Raw genomic sequence first — 20564 nt, forward strand, 5'->3', positions numbered from 1 at the left:
GGGTTCAGCGTAAGGGAGGGGACTCTGGGCTGAGGCAGGGGGTTGGGGTGTGGGAGGAAGAACGGGATTTGGCCTGAGGGTGCGGGTTCTGGGGTGGGGCCAGAAATGAGGTGTTCAGAGTGTGGGAGGGGGCTCTGAGCTGGGGCAGCGGTTTGGGGGGTAGAAGGGGTGAGGGCTCTGGCTGGGGGTGCGAGCTCTGATATGGGGCTGGGGATGAGGGATTTGAGGTGCAGGAGGGGAGCTCCAGGTTGGGGGGGGTTCAGAGTGTGGGGGGGGGCTCTGAGCTGGGACAGAAAGTTGGGGAGCAGGGGGTATGAGGGCTCTGGCTGGGGGTGCAGACTCTGGGGTGGGGCTAGAGATGAGGGGTCTGGGGTATAGGAGGATGCTGGGATGGGTTTGGAGGGCTGAAGGGGGATTAGGACTGGGGCAGGAGGGTTGGGGTGTGGGGTAGGGTGAGGGCTCCAGCATGGGGTGCGGACTCTGGGGTTGGATTTGGGATGAGGGATTTGGGGTATAGGAGGGTGCTCTGGGCTGGGACTGAGGGGTTCAGAGTATGGGAAGAGAGATCAGTGCTGAGGCAGGGGATTGGGGCACGAGGCGGGGGCCTCATGGGTGCAGGCTCTGGGCAGCACTTACCACAAGCGGCTCCCAGAAGCAGTGGCATGTCCCTTCTCCAGCTCCTACATAAAGGCTTGGTGCCAGACAGATGGCTCTGTGCACTGCCCTGTCTGTAGGTGCTGCCCTCGCAGCTGTCATTGGCTGCAGTTCCTGGTCAATGGGAGCTTCAGGGACGGCACTTGGCGTGGGGGCAGCATGCAGAGCCCTCTGGCTGCTCCTACACATAGGAGCTAGCGGGGGGACATGCTGGCTGCTTCCCAGGAGCCGTGTGGCACAGAGGCTAGTAGGGAGCCTGCCAGCCCTGCTGCACGGTGCCGGCAACCTGACAATCAAAGGCCTGGTTAGCGATGCCACCAGGATCTTTTTTTCCATTGGGTGTTCTGATTGAAAACCGGACACCTGGTCACCCTACAACTACTGCATATGGTACTCACTTTGATAGCAGGATTGTACCTTTCCCAATACAGCTAGAACATGGGGGTAGTTAAGTGGGGACTTGGGGGGTGGGTGTTAGCCCACCAAAAAATGTGTGGATTGTATTCATAGAAGTTTCTTATTGTATAAAAGTAGACAAACTTAATCGTGCTACAAAATTACTCATGAAAATATAATCAAAATCTGTTATTTTATTATTTTTAACTGTAGTGCCCTCAAATAAAGTTGCCTGTGCCCCTGCAGTAATGTTACTAAATGCTTCATTGTAGGAAAGGATAACCGTTTTTTTTCTATGTGGTTTTGTCCTAAGGTAGCTGAAGCAGAACTGTAGTTCTGCCCTCATACAGTGGGTTGCTGGGCACTCCTTTCTGTATTGATGTTGTTCTTCATATTCAGAAAAAACAAGCAAACAGATAAAGCCAAAGCATTCAAAAAATAATCCAAATTAAAATGTCATCTCATGATACCAATTTGTTCATCATATCAACTTATTCCGATCAATTTCGTGGGTTCAAAAAGGTGGCTCATGCATTTCTGGTGGGAGTTGGACAATAGGACTGCCTCCCTATTTTCTCACAGATAAAGCAGTGTACACACATGGGAGACATGAGGGCAAGGGGAGGAAGTATATTTATGGGGGGAGAGTGCCCATGCTCTGGAGGTATATATCTCATGGGGAATTAGTACTGTATGAGTCCAAGGAGAGTTCATTGAGCAAAGAATTGGCTCCCCCGTAGTAGAGACTTAGGAAGGTAGGGCATGAAGGAGAGTGAGCCACCAGTGGCATCTCACCCCAGTCCTACTGTCTCTGGAGGGGAGGAGAGAAGAAAGAGGCCGCTAGCAACCTTCCTTCAAAGCTCTCTTGCCGACAACGCTAACGCCACTTGTTTGGGGGTGGAAGTTTTTTTGTCGGCAGGAGAGCTGACAAACAATGGTTACACTGCACAGCTTCTAGTGGCACAGCTGTAGCGACAAAGATGCGTAGTCTAGACAGCCAAATATTGCACTAGAGCAGACCTCGTGGCTCTTGTTCAGTCAGGTGTTTTAACTTAGTTCATGTCTTCATTTCTTTCAGACTTGCATCTAGCTCATTTCTTCTTTAATAATCCTTTAAAATGTTGGGCAGAAATTGTTACTCAAATGAATATTTGTAGACAATGTCAATGTCTTGTCATTTGCATAACTCGCATATCACCTCCACACCCGAACAGAGCCCTGACAGAGATGCTCAACTGTCCAAATACATTTTGTAAAACTACTTTGGGCAAATTTTGTATTTGCCTAAAAATGTCACCTGCCATTTTTTTTCTTTGCGGTTCAATTAAATGCAATAGTTTCTATGTGGAACAAGCATTGATGGGTTTTTTTGGGGGGAATGGGACTCTAGGCCTTATGTTAACTTATTCGGAGGAGCTGAATTTTTGTTCTTAAATCTGTTTGCCATTTTTAGGGGTGCATTGAGTATACCTGCAGGACATCTCTTTAGATGATAAGTTTTGTGTTCTGTAAACGCACACAAAACAATTGCATGGCAAATCCTTTCAATCTTTCGGATAATAGACTTCGTATGTATATTTTTAATTTAAGAAATGTGCCTTATGGCACATAGGGAGATTTAAGTTTTAGATCTTTTAATGTGCCCCCTGAAAAGCAGTTTAAAACCAAGGTGCCTTTGTGCATTCAGTGACAGGTTGACATCACAGGCATTTTAAAGTAGGCTTCTTAACCACACTGAATCTTAACAAGCACATTCTGTTCCTAAAGGAGCATTCACAAAGTAGTTGGACCCAGATCCTCAAAGGTACTTAAACTCCTAACTTCCATTGATTTCAGTGTAAGTTAGGAGCCTAAATACCTTTTGAGAAACTGGGCCTTAATCCTTAGAACCAATCTACCTTAGGAGTTGTTCCATAAGTCTACCACCTAGAGTGTTTTAAGATGAGGTTTTCAAAGGCACCAAAGAGAGTTAGACACCAAACTGCCATGGTCTTTCTGTGTATGTGTGTGTTGGGGGAGGGCGGGGTGTCAAATGTGTTACTCCTTTAGTCACCTTTGAAAATTCCAGCCTCATTCTCTTTAGAAACCAGATAGCTGTGGTGTTCAGCTTCAGAGCAACTGAAAGATCACATCACATAAAAAAAATGGTACTAATTGCCCCTTATTTGCAGCCTCAGCAGAAAGAGAAAGGACTGACTGGTCAGGAAGGCTGAACTACCATCTCCCTTCTAAATGGGGGCAGGGCTGCTTCTGGTGGTGGTTGAGGCAAATTGACTGGGAAATCTGCATGGCTACTGCCCATTCCTTGCTTGTTCTGTGGATAAACAGGTGAGCAGAGTCTCTTGCTGTCAATCTGGCACCTTTTATGAGCATTATATTTGCATGAAAAATTTTAAAAGGAGAACGGGGTGGGAAATCAGTGTCACTCATCAGCAAAGTGGTGCACAGATTTCATGTCCTCTCTTTGTTCCATGTCATTCGTCAAATTATAGAAATGTGCTGGAAGGGACCATGAGAAGTCATCAAGTCCAGCCTCCTGTGCTGAGGCCCAAGTAAATTTAGACCATCCGTGACAGGTGCTCCTCTCACCTGAACTTAAAAACCTCCAGTGATGGAGATTCCACAACTTACTTAGGAAGCCTATTCCAGAGCTTACCTACACTTATAGTTAGTTTTATTTATGTACGTCTTGATTCATTTTCAGTTTGCAAATGAAAGATCCTATCCAACAACTCTTGCACACATAAGTAGTTGTTGTTTGCAGAAGGAAGAAGTTAAGAGATGGGGAAAGTTTTAACTCTGTGCTTTGGGATTTATTTTAATAAAGAAAAATGGTACAGCAAAGGTTGCTTTAAAAATAAAACAGCCTGGGTATAAATACTATTAAATGGTACAGTCTTGCAGATGTAGTCATTAGTATTAGGCCAAACAATCTATATAATCTCATCAGGCTACCATATTGTTTCTGAGCATCTCACAATCTTTAATGTATTTTTCCTCTCAGCACTTCTGTGAGGTAGGAAAGTAGTAGTATCCCCATTTTTACAGATGGGGAACTAATGGAGAGAGAGAGAGAGACCACTTGACTTGCCCAAGGTTACACAGGAAATCTGTGGCAAGGAACTGAACTGAGATCTCTCAGGTTAGTGCCCTAACCACTGGGCCAACCTTCCTCTCGGGCTAGCTCAAGGGTTGTCAATTATTTTTTGTCAAGGTCCATACTTCTTGGTCAAGCTTTAGTCAAGGTCCAGACTCTAGAGGAAAATAAAAAAAAAAACCAAACAACCCCACCAACAACAACCCACCACCACAAGTAAATAAAAAGATTTCTGGGTCCATTCAAAAGTGTCTGGCATTCCTGATTTGGTCTGCAGGCCGCCTACTGACTACCCCTAGTATCGCTGTTGATTTCAGTTGGAGTAGAGTTAGGGCCACAGTTGGTATTGGTGTCCTGTCTAATTTAGTGATCACATTAAACTATACTAAAAAATGAGATTTTTTTTTATCACTGTGTTAAATGTAATCTATTTTTTCATCTGGGAAAAGAAAAAATCAACTAATAAAATAATTTCACCCTTATATAGCACTTCTTGTATTTTCAAAACTCTGTATAAACATTACTGTTTTTTAAAATTAATACTATTAATATTATTCATATTTGTATAAATAACATTCATTATTCTCAAGGAGGAAAACTCAGGGTCACAGCAACTGGCACAATAATATTTTTTCTCCAAGTAAAAAGTGTAATTGCGGGACAAAGTATCAGCACATGAATATAGGAATTGAACTGGAAACTGTTGTCCAGTGTAGCAGACATAGCCCTCAGGGTCTGCATGCATCTGCAGGGCTCTTGTTGCATGTTGACAGTGATAGTTCTTTCTCCTAATGCCAGTGGCAGGGGTATGGGTTATTAAAGGATATCCCTGCAGTCCCTTAGATGTCTGAAGGCTACTCCAGGAAGAAAGTTCATTTTGTTGCTATTTAGATTGCGGAAGCATTCAGAATGTGCTAGATGCTTTCCAAACAATGAAAAAGAGTCCGGGTTCTGAAGAGCTTACAAGCTCTAATCTGCCAGTCACTTGGCCTTGACCAAAAGATGCACACAACAGCTATCACATGTTGACAGTTTTTTTCGGTCCCTTTCCAGAAATTCCCTGCTCTGTGAAATGCCGGTCCAATCCTGTGAGGTGATGAGTGCCCCCAGCTCACATTGACTTCATAGGAAGCATTCAGCATCTCCCAGAATTGGTCCTGTATAGCCCAAACCACCTCTTTTTGGAGTCAATAGACTCCCAATGCCTTGCTCATGCAAAAACTTCTGCATGTGTGTCTATGCATCTGAGTCTGTGCATCTGCGTTATCCCACTAAAGCCAATGGAACTATTCACATAGTTAAATGCTTTGCTGGATCAAGGCCGTACAGAATTCTCTCTCTCTCTCTCAGCCCCATTAGCTTCTTTTCTAATCTTTCCTATCCTTATTTTATTCTAAGCAACATTTTACATATTAATTTGTTGGCTGTTGGCACTTTTTTGTTCCCTCCCCCCCTTCATTTATCCCTAATGTATAAAAATCTGTGACAAAGTTAATTTCTGTATGGAGTGTTGTAGCTGTGCTGGTCCCAGGATACTAGAGAGCCCTCTCCCACCATGGTTAATTTCTGATTTTTTAATTGTAAGTGCAGTTATATTTTTTCTCCACCAGATTTTTTTTTAATGGACAAAAGATGTTTTGAAACAACCCATACAACTGTTCTTCAAACATCTGAATTAATTCTAGTGTTCTGGAGGTTAAACCTTTTTCTATGCACTTCAGCAGGGACCATGACTTCACTTTGATGTGCTTAATAAAATACTGAAAGATGGGGAGAGAGAGCAAGAAATTCTGACTATGGCTACTGAAAGTCTGCAGTTCTTTAGCTACAGCACATTTATTATTTGCAATATAATTTTTCTTCACAATAATTCCTTTATGATCATTGTAACATGAGAGAGGACTGTTCTGAATATAAAATAAAGGCATTGTTATAGCTTGGCTTGGCAGAATTAGATTTTTTTAATAATAATTTCAACAGATAATATTGTTTATGATTAAGCAAATTTTAAATTTTTGTCAATTTAAATTTTCAGTTTTACAAAATTATGGGGTTATGCATTTTGTCTATTTTTATCTGTGAATTTTCACAATTATGAGAAGTTATAGGGGGTCAGACAGTAATTATTCACTGACAGTGGATGTTGAGTTTTAAAAAAATTAAAGCATAATAATTGTTAAAACACAAATTGTCAACATCCCGTTAAAATATACAAAGCAAATGTCCTTAAATGAAACTCTAATAAGTTCTCAGGCAGCATTTTTCTTACTTTTATTTGTAAATTTCAGTTATAATTGATGGAAATATTTTTTTATTGGTTATTGTGTGTGTACAGTGAAATTTACTGAAGGAAGTCTAATCCTTCAAAGCCTACCTATAGCCAGCCAAGAAGGGAATGTAATGTCTCTGGAAACCAAAAGACAAAATCATAGCATGTATATGAAAAAGAGTGTGTTATTACTGAATGCAATATAAGAAAAGCAGAAAAGATACAATACATGTATGTCACATAAAAAACAGTGGTTGACAAACTAAACTGCATGCTGTATTAAAAAAGACTTTTGTCATGTATTATTAATAAGAATAATACTTAACACTTATATAGCAATGTGCCTTTCAACACACTTTACAAAGGAAAATAAATATCATTGTGACAACATTATCATCTTGGGGGAAAAAAAGCCAAAGCCGTAACTGAATTTTAAAACCAAAAGGGAAAAGGCATGGCACGCAATATCTGAATAATAAATTATCATGAGAGAAGATAAAAAAGATCAGCTAAATATCCTTTATTTTACAATAAAAAATCACATTTAATAATATTTAAAAGTTTAAAACCATTGAACTCCAGGTTTCACTACACTGGACACGAAGAACCAATTAAAAAAAAATAATTGAGGACTGACTCTTTCTTGACTGGCTGGTATGATGACATGATTTTTGTATTCTAAAAAACCCTCTTAGCGACATGATACTTGCTAAATAGGCAGTGTTGGTGTAGATGTGTCGGTCCCAGGATATTAGAAAGACAAGATGGGTGAGATAATATCTTACTGGACCAGCGTCTGTTGGTGAGAGAGACAAGCTTTTGAGCTTAAACAGAGCTCTTCTTCAGGTCAGGGGAATGTTCTCAGAGTTCTTGTCATGGTTCCTTTAATGGACATCATGGCTGTGACAAACATACAGCTTTGGGCATGATACCAGAACTGGATGCGAGTGGGCAGATTTCATTGTAGGACGGGGACATGATTTCCATTTTACAGATCGGGAAACTGAGGACCAGAGGTAAAGTTGACTTGCCCAAGGTGAAGCAGAGAATAAGCAGCAGAGCTGGGAATAGAACACAGGTCTCCTGAATACCTCTATCTGATACCTTATCCATTGGAATGCAGCAAGGGAGGAGGACGTAGAGAAAACCTCAACATTAATTTTGGTATAACTGTAATGGAAGCAATATACATACTAGTTCAAATGAAAATGTTTGCCAGAACAGCCTATCCTACCAAGGTGCTTTTTATTAGCATGTCATGTAAATCTTGAATCAGGGTAGCAGAGCAAACCATGAAAATGTCTGAAATTCCAAATGGAGAAGGATTTATTGCAGATGGTTGATTGTAACATCAGTAAAATTTGAAATCACACTTGTCTGTTTTAATAATAAATCTGCCTACTTCTCTTTTTTTCTTTATTCTGTCTTAAAGGATAACTTTCAATTGTCGGCTTTAAATGTGAGGAGTTTATTGGCCTAGACTGCCCAGCTTCAGTTTCTAATTTAAAAAATACTCTTGTTCTGCAGAGATTTCAAGCTCGTCTGACCAGCATTTGCATTTTAATGATAGGATTATCAAAGTGGATTTCCTTTCTTTTTTGCTTTGACACAAAATACATTTAAATATATTTATTAATTTAATACATTATAATATAGCAACCTTCTAGAATTGTTTACTTGTATAGGAGATGAAAGGATCCAGACAAATATGATAAGCATGCTGGTCTAACCCTTGCAGTTAGTTTAAAAAAAAAAAGACTTGAAATATTTTTTTATTTGTATCTTAATTTTGTTTTCACTCAATCTTTCTCATATCTTCTTGTCTTGGATCATGTTTCTAACTTGAAGGCTGATATCTAAATTATCTGGTGGGAATGCTTCAGAATTAAAATAGTTTTATTTTGGGGGAGAAAACATGATGTAATCAGGGAAATACATACAGGTGTTAATTATCTTGCAGTTTCTGTTCAGGCAAAACTCAGGTTGAATTTAAATATTGCCTTAATTAGCACTGCAAGATTGGGCCTATAGTATATCACTTCTTTTCTTTAAAAGAAGTTATACTTTCATCTTGATTTAGGTAAGTTTTATTTAAATAGATTAGTAAAAGTCAATGAATAGTAAATCTTTTTACTCATATATCATCATTTTTCTTCTGAGGCTCTCACAGCACTTCACTAACATTAATTAAGCTACACAGTAACCCTGTATGAGCTGCTCTGGTGAATAAAATGACTGAATCAATTTGGTGTGTGACCTTGGGTGAATTGTATAAACTATGAACCAGAAATAGAATCCAAGACTCCTGACTCTGCGCTAACCACTTGGTAACATGCCCATTCAAACTTCTGTACTGTAGATGTTCCAATAATCTACTGGCTTTACTAACTCTATCTGCCTGCTCTGTATAAATTCCACATCTGTGTAAAGTCTTTAGAGACAAATAGCAGTAGTTAATGTTCTTGTTGTAGTGGTTGGGGTTTTATTTTAAATAAATCTCATTATTGGTTAAGAAGTATTAATGTGTTCCATATCAGCATTCCCAATATCACTAGAAACATCATATGAAGCATTATAGCCAAGGACAGAAAAATTTGTATAACCAAGTGCAATATGCGTAATACCAAGGGGTCAAATTCACCTCACCAACTAATAGGACGTGTGCAGATGAAGTAAATGGGACCCCTAGTGTCAGGTGAATAGAATTAGACCCTGTATTTATATCAAGTGTCATATGTGCATGTTTTCTATCAGTTAATGTTGCATTGCGCAATATTCTCTGCTGCAATAATATAACATGTTGTGTTAGTTGGCAGGGGGAAGTCTGTTCAGAAGAACATCCTCATCCTCCAGAGACACCTGCCCTCCAGTGGGATCTTGCTGAAGAGCAGAGGCAGATTGACACTAGCTAGCACTGAGTGTAGGTTGAGATGTATCCTCCGGTTCATTCCAGGTTTGAGAAGGAATACTAGGAACTGGTTGCTCTAGCTACCCATCCATCTCTAGGCACATGGCCCCTTTGCTGCAGTAACTAATCTAAGTACCGTATGTTAAAAGCAGAGGAGACCTGGAATCAAGGTTGAAACCACAAAGAGATTTCAACACCATAGACTCCACTATTTTAGGCCAAGAGGACCATTTAGTAAATTACACTTATCCTGTGGGAATTGGCAGATACTGACCTGTTTGATCATCTGTGCCAGAAATAAATGAAATCAGAAATGCTAAAGGCAGCAGAAGGCCATATATTCCACCAAGGCCTAACCTTATGTTATGAAACTGAAGAAAATGTGAAAGGTTGATCTTGCTTGGAATGTAATAAAATAAATATGACCATATAGATAGTTAAATCACCGTGGGAAGAAGTTCCATTTGGTATAAATCATACACATGTCAACTCAAAAGCATGTAGCAACCCTGTCAAAATGCCTATTGCATTGCCTACTGGATGATGGTAATTCTGGGGCAGTGCCTTCCTATGAAGTTTCACAGTCTCCATAGCTAGAGCACTAACTGTGCTTGGACTTTATTTTATTACCTATAGCAATGCAATAGGAAATGAACAAAATAAAAGCTAATGTTTTAAAGTATGATTAAATATTCAATCTTTTAAAATAATCAGTGAAACTAACCTATTGATTTTTTTTTTAAAGTAGGCGTACCCAGTTTTCCAGGAAATGATATGTCAATATACTGAAGAGTAGTTCCCCAAGGTTAGAAAGCAGGGAGGGATTAAACTACAGCAGTGTTCTTATGTTTCTTCAGGCATGGAGCATAGTTTATGTGTAAATAGGGGCTGGTGGGACAAGAGAAGGGGAGAGGAAGTAACTATGGTTCCTATTTGCAGTATATTTGTATATAGCATCTTTCACGCAAAAGTCTTATTAATCACTTCATATTTGATTAGTCCATAGTACAAGCATTAAATGCAAACTACTGTATGTTGTAAAGCAAGGGTATGATAAAGGTAAATAGTTGTATGTTTTACCTGGGAGATTTTGTGGGAAAGAACAGGGAAACTGGGAGGCTAACAGAATAGAATAGGAATGTTTTATTAGATGGAAGGATTGAATGCTAGGCTGAGGAGGAGAGGTGGACATTGATTTGAAGAGAGTTGATCAAGTAGGTAAAGAAAGGAATAGAGGCTGTTCTAGGTGATGGAGGATTGTGGGGGAGAAGAGTTTATTGTCCACTGTCGATAGATGGGAGTAACAGCAGTCTGGTATTGGAAGCACATATGAAGTTTCAACAATCGCATCTGCTTTCTCTCCTCATAACATGTTAGGGGACAGGGTCCATGACTGGATCAGCAATGGTTGTATAGGGCCTAAGATGAATGGTGAGGTATGTTCATAGCACAAACACAGCAGGAGACCATCATTGCCTTTTAATCCCTTGTATTGTGCTTTCCATGCTGCCTAGAAGTAATGATATGTAATGTCATCAGTATTGTACTTCCAAACTGCACCGCCTACTCAGCTTTGTGCACAATCATTATTGATTTATCTAGAAGTCTTTATATTGCATTTTGCAAAGTCATGTTAGATTTGTGTGTTTATAATATTTGAGTAGGGAGCACAGCACTTTCAGGCAGTTCTTTTTATTTTTCTTCTCTAAAAGTAACAGTAATATATTTCTGTTTCCAAGGATAAAGGGAAATGACCAAGTAGTTTAATCGCCAACATTAAATGGAAATGCTTTTTCTTATTTTCTTTGGTTTCCTCTCTTTCTTTAGTAAGAGCTGTCATATTCCAGTTCAACTATAATTTAGATGTGAGTTTTAAATATTGAGGCAAATAACTGCTAACAGACCAGCCCAAAGGTGAGAAAGGAATTTCACCTTAGGAGGGGTTGAGAAAAAAGGTGGAGATTTCCTGGCACGCAAGTACCCAAGATAAGAAAGAGGCTTCAGTGTGATTGCTGCTCCTGGATTAAATTCTGTCCCTGCTGAAATCAGAGTTTTCCCAAGGACTTCAGCAAGCTAGGATTTCAGAACTCTCATAATCTTAGACAATGAATGAGCAAGGTCTCTGCTGGTACAGGCCATGTCTACATCTAAAATTTTGCAGCGCTGGTTGTTACAGCTGTATTAGTACAGCTGTATAGGGCCAGCGCTACAGAGTGGCCACACTTACAGCAACCAGCGCTGCAAGTGGTGTTAGATGTGGCCACACTGCAGCGCTGTTGGGCGGCTTCAAGGGGGGGTGAGACCAGCTTTGCTGCGGTTTGCTCTCGCATTCCCCGAACCACCCTGCAAACCGCAGGGAAGGAGACCTGCTTGCTCGGGGGTTCGGAGAACGAGAGAGCAAACCGGGAAAGGAGACCAGCTTCGCCGCGGTTTGCTCTCGCGTTCCCTGAACCACCCTGCAAACCGCAGGGAAGGAGACCTGCTTGCTCGGGGGTTCGGGAACGAGAGAGCAAACCGGGAAAGGAGACCAGCTTCGCCGCGGTTTGCTCTCGCGTTCCCTGAACCACCCTGCAAACCGCAGGGAAGGAGACCTGCTTGCTCGGGGGTTCCGGGAACGCGAGAGCAAACCGGGAAAGGAGACCAGCTTCGCCGCGGTTTGCTCTCGCGTTCCCGGAACCACCCAGCAAACCGCAGGGAAGGAGACCTGCTTGCTCGGGGTTCGGGGAACGAGAGAGCAAACCAGGGAAGGAGACCAGCTTCGCCGCGGTTTGCTCTCGCGTTCCCCGAACCACCCTGCAAACCGCAGGGAAGGAGACCTGCTTGCTCGGGGGTTCAGGAACGAGAGAGCAAACCGGGAAAGGAGACCAGCTTCGCTGCGGTTTGCTCTCGCGTTCCCGGAACCACCCAGCAAACCGCAGGGAAGGAGACCTGCTTGCTCGGGGGTTCCGGGAACGCGAGAGCAAACCGGGAAAGGAGACCAGTTTGATTACCAGAGGCTTCCTCGGTGATGCTGGGATACCTGCTTATTCCACGGAGGTCAAGAAAAGCGCTGGTAAGTGTCTATACTTGATTACCAGCGCTGGATCCTCTACACCCGAGACAAAACGGGAGTACGGCCAGCGCTGCAAACAGGGAGTTGCAGCGCTGGTGGTGCCCTGCAGATGTGTACACCTCCTAAGTTGCAGCGCTGTAACTCCCTCACCAGCGCTGCAACTTTCTGATGTAGACAAGCCCACAAGGTGAACATTCTGACTTTAAGGATATTGGGACTCGATTCCCCTGTGCTACATGGGTTTTGGTATTTTAGTTGTCATTAAAGATGGACAAAATGCTTCAAATAACAATTTGTTTTTTCTTTTTTTTTTGAAAACAGCCTTTTATCAAACGAAAATTTTCATGAAAATTTGTCACCATTGATGAAATTAGTTTTTTGTGACAAAAATGGTGTCCTTTTTTGATTATTGTTTCAAATTTCTACCTGTTTTTAGTAATCCCCCTCAAAATTATAATAATCATTTAACTCTTTTGATAATATTTTCAATAAAAGTTTCAGGGGGAAATTCACAAATTTCCAAAAATATAAAAATGTGTCTATTTCAAGCCCTCTGAAGTGAATGCAACTTTGAAATTTTTTTGCAAAACTAATTTTTCATTTTTCTACCCACTCTAATTATCATTTTTTTAATCAGTTGCAAAAAGAAAATCATTCTTCTAGAACAGAAAGCTTTTTACATTGCTCCTCTCCTCACAAAGGAGGAAAGATGGTCAAGATTTGGGATAGGTAGTCAGGAGACTCGGATTCTGTTCTGTCTCTGCCACAGAATTATAGTATGACCTTGGGCAAGTCACTTAGAACAATATTTTCAAGAGAAGCCTCTGATTTCAGGAGGCTCTGTTTTTGGGTGCAAAAGCTGAGCTATCTTGGGCTGGACTTTCAGAACCGTTGATAGTTCACACCTTCACTAGAAATCATTGCGGTTGTTGATGCTCAACATTGCTGAAAATCTGGCCCAAGGTATCCCAAGTTCAGCACCCAAACTCAGAAGCTGCTTTTGAAAAATGTGGTCTTAACCTTCTGTGCCTCAGTATCGCAATGTGTAAAATGAAGGTGATAGTACCTCATACTTTCAGGTGTGTTGTGACAGTAAATCATTTACTTTCCATCAGTGTGTGTGAGATCCTTGGGTAGAACATTCTGTACATGCTTTATTATTTATTCTATTAGTATTTTATTATATCAAACTGAGTAATCTTGTGGTGTTTTTAAACATTAAAAAAGGCTGACTCAATGGTAATCATTTTGTGAGGGTAGGGAAGAGGGTATGTACGCTGTTTTTCCCCAATAATAAATGCAGTAATGTAAATATAGTAAGTGTATAACTGTGCAATAGTACCATGATCTGCTTGTCTTGACCAACACAAGTCAAGAGTCCAATAGTCCAGCCCTGGACATTTGGACAGTTGTCCACCTTTCCTTATATAATCACACAGATCTCAGGCCTGGATGATGCAGACCAACCTGGAGGTATCATTTATCATACCAAAGCTAAAAAAGAGTTGCGTGGAATGCAAAAGCTTGTCCCTTTCCCCAACAGAAGTCAATCCAATAAAATATACTGGCTCACTCGCCTTGTCTACTCTGTATGTATCATCTTGACTTTCGCAGATTTGTTTGCATTTTGTAGGCGGCAGGGATGATTGTGTATCATCTCTCTTAAAGACCTGAATTACCTGTGATGCCTACAATAAATTGCCAACTGATAATGGCTATACAGTTGGCCAGCAGGGATTACTTTTAAAAAAAATCAAACCTACAAATTATACAGATAGCTAGTTTATTTTAGCCCTGGTGTGTTTGTCACTGTCACCCAGTTCTGCCTCCCCTTTCTCCTTCCATTTTTGTTACACCAGTTTATTGCATCTTGTCTTAAACTAACTTGTCTTAAAATGATCTGTACATGTGTACTCTGCTGCCTGTGCATTGAAATTGAGGGGGCCTGGCTGCATGTATTAAATCGCAGAACTGATGCTCTTAGACCGTAAGCCCCATGAAGCAAGGGCTGTCTCTTTTCTATGAGTTAGTATCGCACTAAGCACAATTGGCTGGATCCTCTGGGTGCTATGGTAAAAATAATGATGTTTCAAGACTTGCGTGAGCCTATTGAAAGTGTAGCTGAAATAAACTTTGCATGCTTGTGTAGAACTGAAAATATATCTTTCAAGTATATTTCAGTGTTGCCAACCTCAAAGATTCTAATATCATGGACTGGACTGTTTTTGGCTGAAGAATCAATCACAAGATTTAAAAAAAAATTATAAAATGTGGTCTCTTTTTTTTTTTCCCCCTTCTGGTTTTTGAGCCTTTAAGATTAATGTTTTCAAGCTTTTCTCCAGAACCAGGAGAGCTAGACACTCTCTCTTAAAAAAACAAACAAACAAAAAAACAGAGATTTTCCTGTCCTTGTATGGCTCTAAAGGCTGGAGCTTTAAAGAAAACACTGAAGATTGCAAGACTCGTGATAAAATCACAATAATACTATGGACATATATGTCTCAGGAGCGATAGCCAAATTAGTAACTTTTTGCAGGAATACAATTTCTACTCTGGCACTAATCTGAAATACTGATTCTTAAGGATACTGCACCAAATTAGGTGGTGACTTGTCCCAGTATTCCATGTCAGATGTAAATAGGCCAGAGAATGACTGAATATAGCAGTTTAATTTGCTGCTTTTTAGCATTCAGTGGAATGCTAATACTTTCCTACTATGTTGTGGGCATGGTGGTCTGGCTGGAAAAGTCTGAGCTGAGGCTTCCCTGCTTAACATTGTTCATAGCTATATCTGGCTAGAAATCACACTTGGAGTAAAGCAGGGGACTGTGTGTGAGGTATATGGGGTGCAAGGCAGTTCTCTCTGGCTTGGCTAAACAGCACTCCCGCGTCCCCCTCCTCCTGGGTTGGTGTGGTAAGAGCTCCTCCTCCTGTTGCAGTCAAGGTTAATCACTGATTAACACAATCAAGAAAACAAAAACAGAGTTCAGGCAAATCAGCTGGGAGCTCTAGGTGCTATCAGATTACTGATACTACTATAAATAGTAATCATGGCTGATATACAGCACATCTTTTGTTTAATAAACAATAAGGCCCTACTTTGAATTGCAGAATGATTATCACATAATTGCGGCTGAGTTGCGGACAAGACATGGAAAATTGCGGAAAAGTAATAATGGACCTTTATTAAATGCAGTAATTTGGAAAAACTGGAGAAGACCTGTTTGTTTTAGAAAAATTGCTGGAACAGTGTAAACACTCAAGTATTATGTTATGCCTGCTAATTTTTTTGATAACCAGACATTTTGCTGCAGCTATATTAAAGTCATTAATGTCTAGGGCTGATAGTGGGAGCCCTGCTGTTCATGGGGCTGACAGCCCAAGCCCCAGCCATTATCAACTTAGCTAAATAGGATTCTCCTGTACTAATGAGGGGAAAAGTGTGTGTTGCAAACCTCAAAATGTATGCAAAACTTCAGACAGTGCAAAGTAAGCTAATTAAAATCAAAATTCCAGTGCAAGCCTAATATGGCGGGATCCGCAATTTCCACAGTATTGCAAATTAAGTAGGGCCTTAATGAACAATATAGTCACATGTTAGTTTTAAAAAAAGAAAGAAAAGATGGAAGCATATTTTGTCCCTCGATAGCCAAATTTGAGATCTAGATAAACAAGGAGCTTTAAAAATATTTCCTTACCCATTTAAAGCCTTGCACTTGAGCTTGGGCTCCACATTGTCTGTTGTTGATTTTTCAAATTAAAAAAGTGACATTTAATCCTTGCATAAATGTGCTGAGCTTTAATTTATAATATGGAAGCAAAAGATGTGTCACACGAATAAGAGAGCCTTAGTACTGTATGAAAAATGATTTTCAAAGGCTTTCCTTTTTGCTGATTCTATTGTGTTCATGTCATCATAATAACAATGCAGTCAGTTCTTGTGGAGAGTTTTTAGTGCTTTTAGTATTAATTAAATGTAATTCAACAAAATGAAGTTGACATTGAAGACAAAACTGGAAAATTTTGAATGCTTTTACTTTTCAAACAAATTTATCATCAAATATTGTAGAGAAACGTAACAAAAAGGGCCTGATCCAAAACTCATTGAAATCCATGGAAAGACTCCAGTTGATTTTGTTGGCCTTTGGCTCAAGCACTATTTAGAATATATTAGAGATTACAAAAAAAAACCAAACCAAAACTATTAGCTATGAGTAGCTACATGAGGACACAAGGGCCCAGATGCTAAATACCTTTGAGGATCTGGGCCCAGAAATGGGAGTTAGGTGCCTAAATATCTTTGAGGATCTAGGCCCAGAAAGCCCAATGGAGAATATTAAAGGTAACACAAGCTTGGAGCCTCTGAGAGTATTTGTACACTATAACATAAGACCAGTGTTTGAACTTAGGCTCAAGCCTGGCCCACCTTCCATCTACACAGAAGTCTCACTAACTCAGGGGTTGGACCCGGCATTCCAGGGCCCTACGGGGGGGGGGGGGGGGGAGGGTCTGAGCCTGAGCCAAGCCAGACTTAGGGCTTGCATTGCAGTGTAGATATACCCTGAGAATTTGGGCTGTTAGTGTGTGTTAGTGATACTTATGCATCATGGTGGGGTGTATTATAGGCCTCGCTCTGGCTCTTTGATCAGGGGTGCATTTCACCTTTAATTTGTTGTCATGCCTTTTAGCCAATTTAAAAGTCATCTGAATGGTTTGGGCAATCTTTCTTCCTTTCCTTATCTCTCCTCCAAATACAGTAAGTGCCAAAAATGAAATTGGAGATATTTGAGCAGCTGTGGAGTCAGCACCTTTGGTTAGATGTTAAATTTAAATGAAGGAAACATCCTAAACATGATCTTATGAAATGAGAACATCTGCTCTGTGTTTTAAAAAGGTTGGATTATAAAATGCTGTCACACAAAGGACTTATTTTGGAGCTAGCTACCATCAGACATATGAAGTCATTGCCCTACTTTCATTTGTAATTATAGAAGTGAGTTTATGATTTTAAATGTCAGGCTCTTTGGTATTTTGATCATGGCAGCTCACATCAGGCTGAGATTTGGCCAGAAAGTTACTAAATTAGATAGTTCGGGTATACTAGAGGTATGTATATTAGAGTATACATGGACCTCATTATTCTAATTGTATGAATGTCTGTATCTAAATGAACTCTTGGGCAGTGTATCAAATTCAAAGAAAGCACAGACATTCTGTTAGAGGATTGCTTCCACCCAATCTTCTTCACTTCCATTTATCCCATAATCATGAGAAGGAGAGAGAGAAATCATCAAGTTTCCCTAAGGTTCTATTTGAAAATAGATAAGAGCCAAGGCATTTCAAGTTAAATATTGTCACTATGCCCTTAGCTCATTTCAGCAGGCCAATTAGTAAGTGTTATCTGTAAAATCATATCTTCTTCTCAAATCCTTATAAGAGCCACAGACAACAAGGTGATCTTAAAATGCAGGAGCATCTTAACTCAGGCTTTTATGGGATTAGATAAGAACTATAATGTTGTTAGGTACAGGAGAGAAACTAACTGCTCTAAATTCCCCTTGCCATTTGTCTATCTTGTCTATGAAAAGTCCATTCACAGTACTATCTAGGTATTAGGGGGCCTGATTTTCAGCAGTGTGGAGCACTCATAACTCCATTTAAAATCAGTGGAGCTGCAAATACTCCCTCCACCTCTAAAGATCTGGAGACGGTTGTTAGAGAAGGTATTTTGTTGACTTCCTTCATAATACTGTTGAGCATTATTGGTGCATTCTGCTACATTAGTAGTTCTCAGTCAGAGGTGGGGCCCCTTGAGGGGCTGTGAGCAGGTTTCAGGGGGTCCGCCAAAATAAATGAGAGAGGGGCCGGCATTAGACTTGCTGGGGCCCAGGGCAGAGAGCCCAAGCCCCACCACCCGGGACTGAATCTGAAACCCGAGCAACTTAGCTTCATGGGGCCCTCTGTGGTATGGGGCCCTGGGCAATTGCTCTGCTTGCTACCCCCTAACGCTGGCCCTGGCTTTTGATCTACTGGATATGCAGAAAAACAGTTGTTGTGATAAAGGTGAGCTGTGGAATTTTTATAGCGTGTTGAGGGAGAGGAGGAAGCTCAGCAAGAAAAGGTTGAGAACCCCTGCCCTACATGGTTGCTGCATTTCACCCCAATGTGAATGAAGTGATTGCTCCTACACATAGGGCACCAGAAGGCTCTGCACGCTGCCTCCGCCTCAAGTGCCACCTCAACAGCTCCCATGGGCTGGTAACTGTGGCCAGTGGGAGCTGCAGGGGTAGTGGCTGCGGACAGGGCAGCGCGCAGAGCTGTCTGGACGTGCCTCTGCGTAGGAGTTGGAGAGGGGACATGCAGCTACTTCTGGGAGGTGCTTGAGGTAAGCACTGCCCGGAGCCTGCACCCCTGACCCCCTCCTATGCCCTGACCCCCTGCACCAGCCCTGATCATCCTCCCACCCACTGAACCCCTCGGTCCCAGCCCGGAGCATCCTCCTGCACCCCAACCCCTCATCCCCAGCCCCACCCCAGAGCCCACACCCCCAGCCAGAGCCCTCACCTTCTCCCAGCTCCCAATTTTGTGAGCATTCATGGCCAGCCATACAATTTTCATACCCACATGTGGCCCTCGGGCCAAAAAGTTTGCCCACCCCTGCGCTAAGATGACATGGTTCATTTCAGGTGCATATTGGGGCCTCTAAAGTGGTTTCATTTATTAACTTCATGCTAATTATAAATGAGACCAGTCATGGCAGGTTTTAGCTTGGTTAAGTTCTGTAGAAAGAATCCAAACGTCTCTAATGCAAGAAGGAAGAACCCATACAAAGCCTCATTCCCTCTGCAATCGGTAACAAAGAAGAAACATTCAAGTTAAATTATGTTCCTAGTTCTCATGCATTAGGGAGTCTGGAATGTTTTTAAAGGGGTTGTTGATGCAAGGGACTAGATTCAACCCTGGTGAAAATGGACCTGGCTCCACTGAAGACAGTCAAATTGAGAATTTGGCCCAGGGAATCTGTTAGCCTTTGAGGTGAGGGGCAGGGGAAAGTGATTTGAGAAAGGAAGATTGTTTGTTTACTCTTTCTGCAGTGGAGCTCTGGATTACCACATACAACATGTTTTTGTTAGTTTCAGAGGTATCTGATGTCTTCCATAAAGGCCTGATAGGAGAATTCTGAATTGCTTGACAGCCGTAATAAAATGAGTCCTGTAATAAAATGAGTCCAGCTGTTCTTGAGAGCTGCATGATATTATGCCGAAAATTACTATTTTGTAGATCTTATTCAGAATTTAAATGTGACATTGTTTATTTTGAAGTATTAGTTAATTGAGTCTCTTGTAAAACACTTGTTAACACTGTATACAGACATGGTAATGCTGCATTTGTTTGGAATCGCTTTAGGTTGTACTGGTGAGATGGAATGAACCGTTCCAGAAACTGGCAACCTGCGATGCAGATGGAGGAATTTTTGTTTGGATTCAATATGAAGGCAGATGGTCTGTGGAGCTTGTGAATGATCGCGGGGCACAGGTTGGTATGAACATTTTCTTTATAGTCAAAAACAGTCAAATCATAAGAGGTTCAAAATGAAAAAGATGAAAATGTAAAGTGCAATCTTCCTTTTTAAAAAACGTTTCTTTATTGAAATGACTAAACAGTGACAGGTAGTGTCGTAGAAATTCCTGCTACTCTGAGCTGCTTGGGTTTTACAAACGGGATGAAATTTGCTATGAGGCAGAAAGCCAGGGCAAGATTCACACTGTACTTAAAACTTCAGAACAAGGCTTAAGTAAGACTTAAGTGGGACTTTAGTGGCCCACTGGTGAATTTCACTCAGAGGGAGCATGATAAAGGAATAGTCCTTTTTTATCCCATTGTATCTATTTAACAATCTCAGGAAGTTTTGTTTTTTAACTCTTGTTACTGGTTCTCAGTGTATTAATGAGTTTTTCACTGGTGGCACAGTATGAAATTGCTAAACTCTCAATTAATTACCATCAGGAACTCTTCTGATTTCCATTGCCATGTGATAAAAATGCGTTATTCTAAGCAAGTTTTATGACACCGTATATTAATTCCATGTTACACTTCTTGATAATAAATCATATATAAAATGGTTATAGTAATACTTGCAGGGCTAACTTAACATTTGAAAAGCACTTTGAGATCTTGAGATGAAAGG

General features: G+C 40.9%; 1 protein-coding gene across 3 annotated transcripts in view; it reads left to right on the plus strand.

Moving 5' to 3' along the window:
• The window catches only part of TULP4 (TUB like protein 4), a 299382-nt gene that overhangs the window by 187704 nt on the left and 91114 nt on the right, over positions 1 to 20564 (plus strand). For all 3 annotated transcript variants that reach the window (XM_030556655.1, XM_030556656.1, XM_030556658.1), the window contains one exon: positions 19784 to 19912. In XM_030556655.1, the coding sequence (XP_030412515.1) occupies positions 19784 to 19912 (129 nt within the window). The remainder of the gene's footprint in view (positions 1 to 19783; positions 19913 to 20564) is intronic.

Source organism: Gopherus evgoodei, chromosome 3 (genome assembly GCF_007399415.2).
Source record: "Gopherus evgoodei ecotype Sinaloan lineage chromosome 3, rGopEvg1_v1.p, whole genome shotgun sequence".
NCBI lineage: Eukaryota > Metazoa > Chordata > Testudines > Testudinidae > Gopherus > Gopherus evgoodei.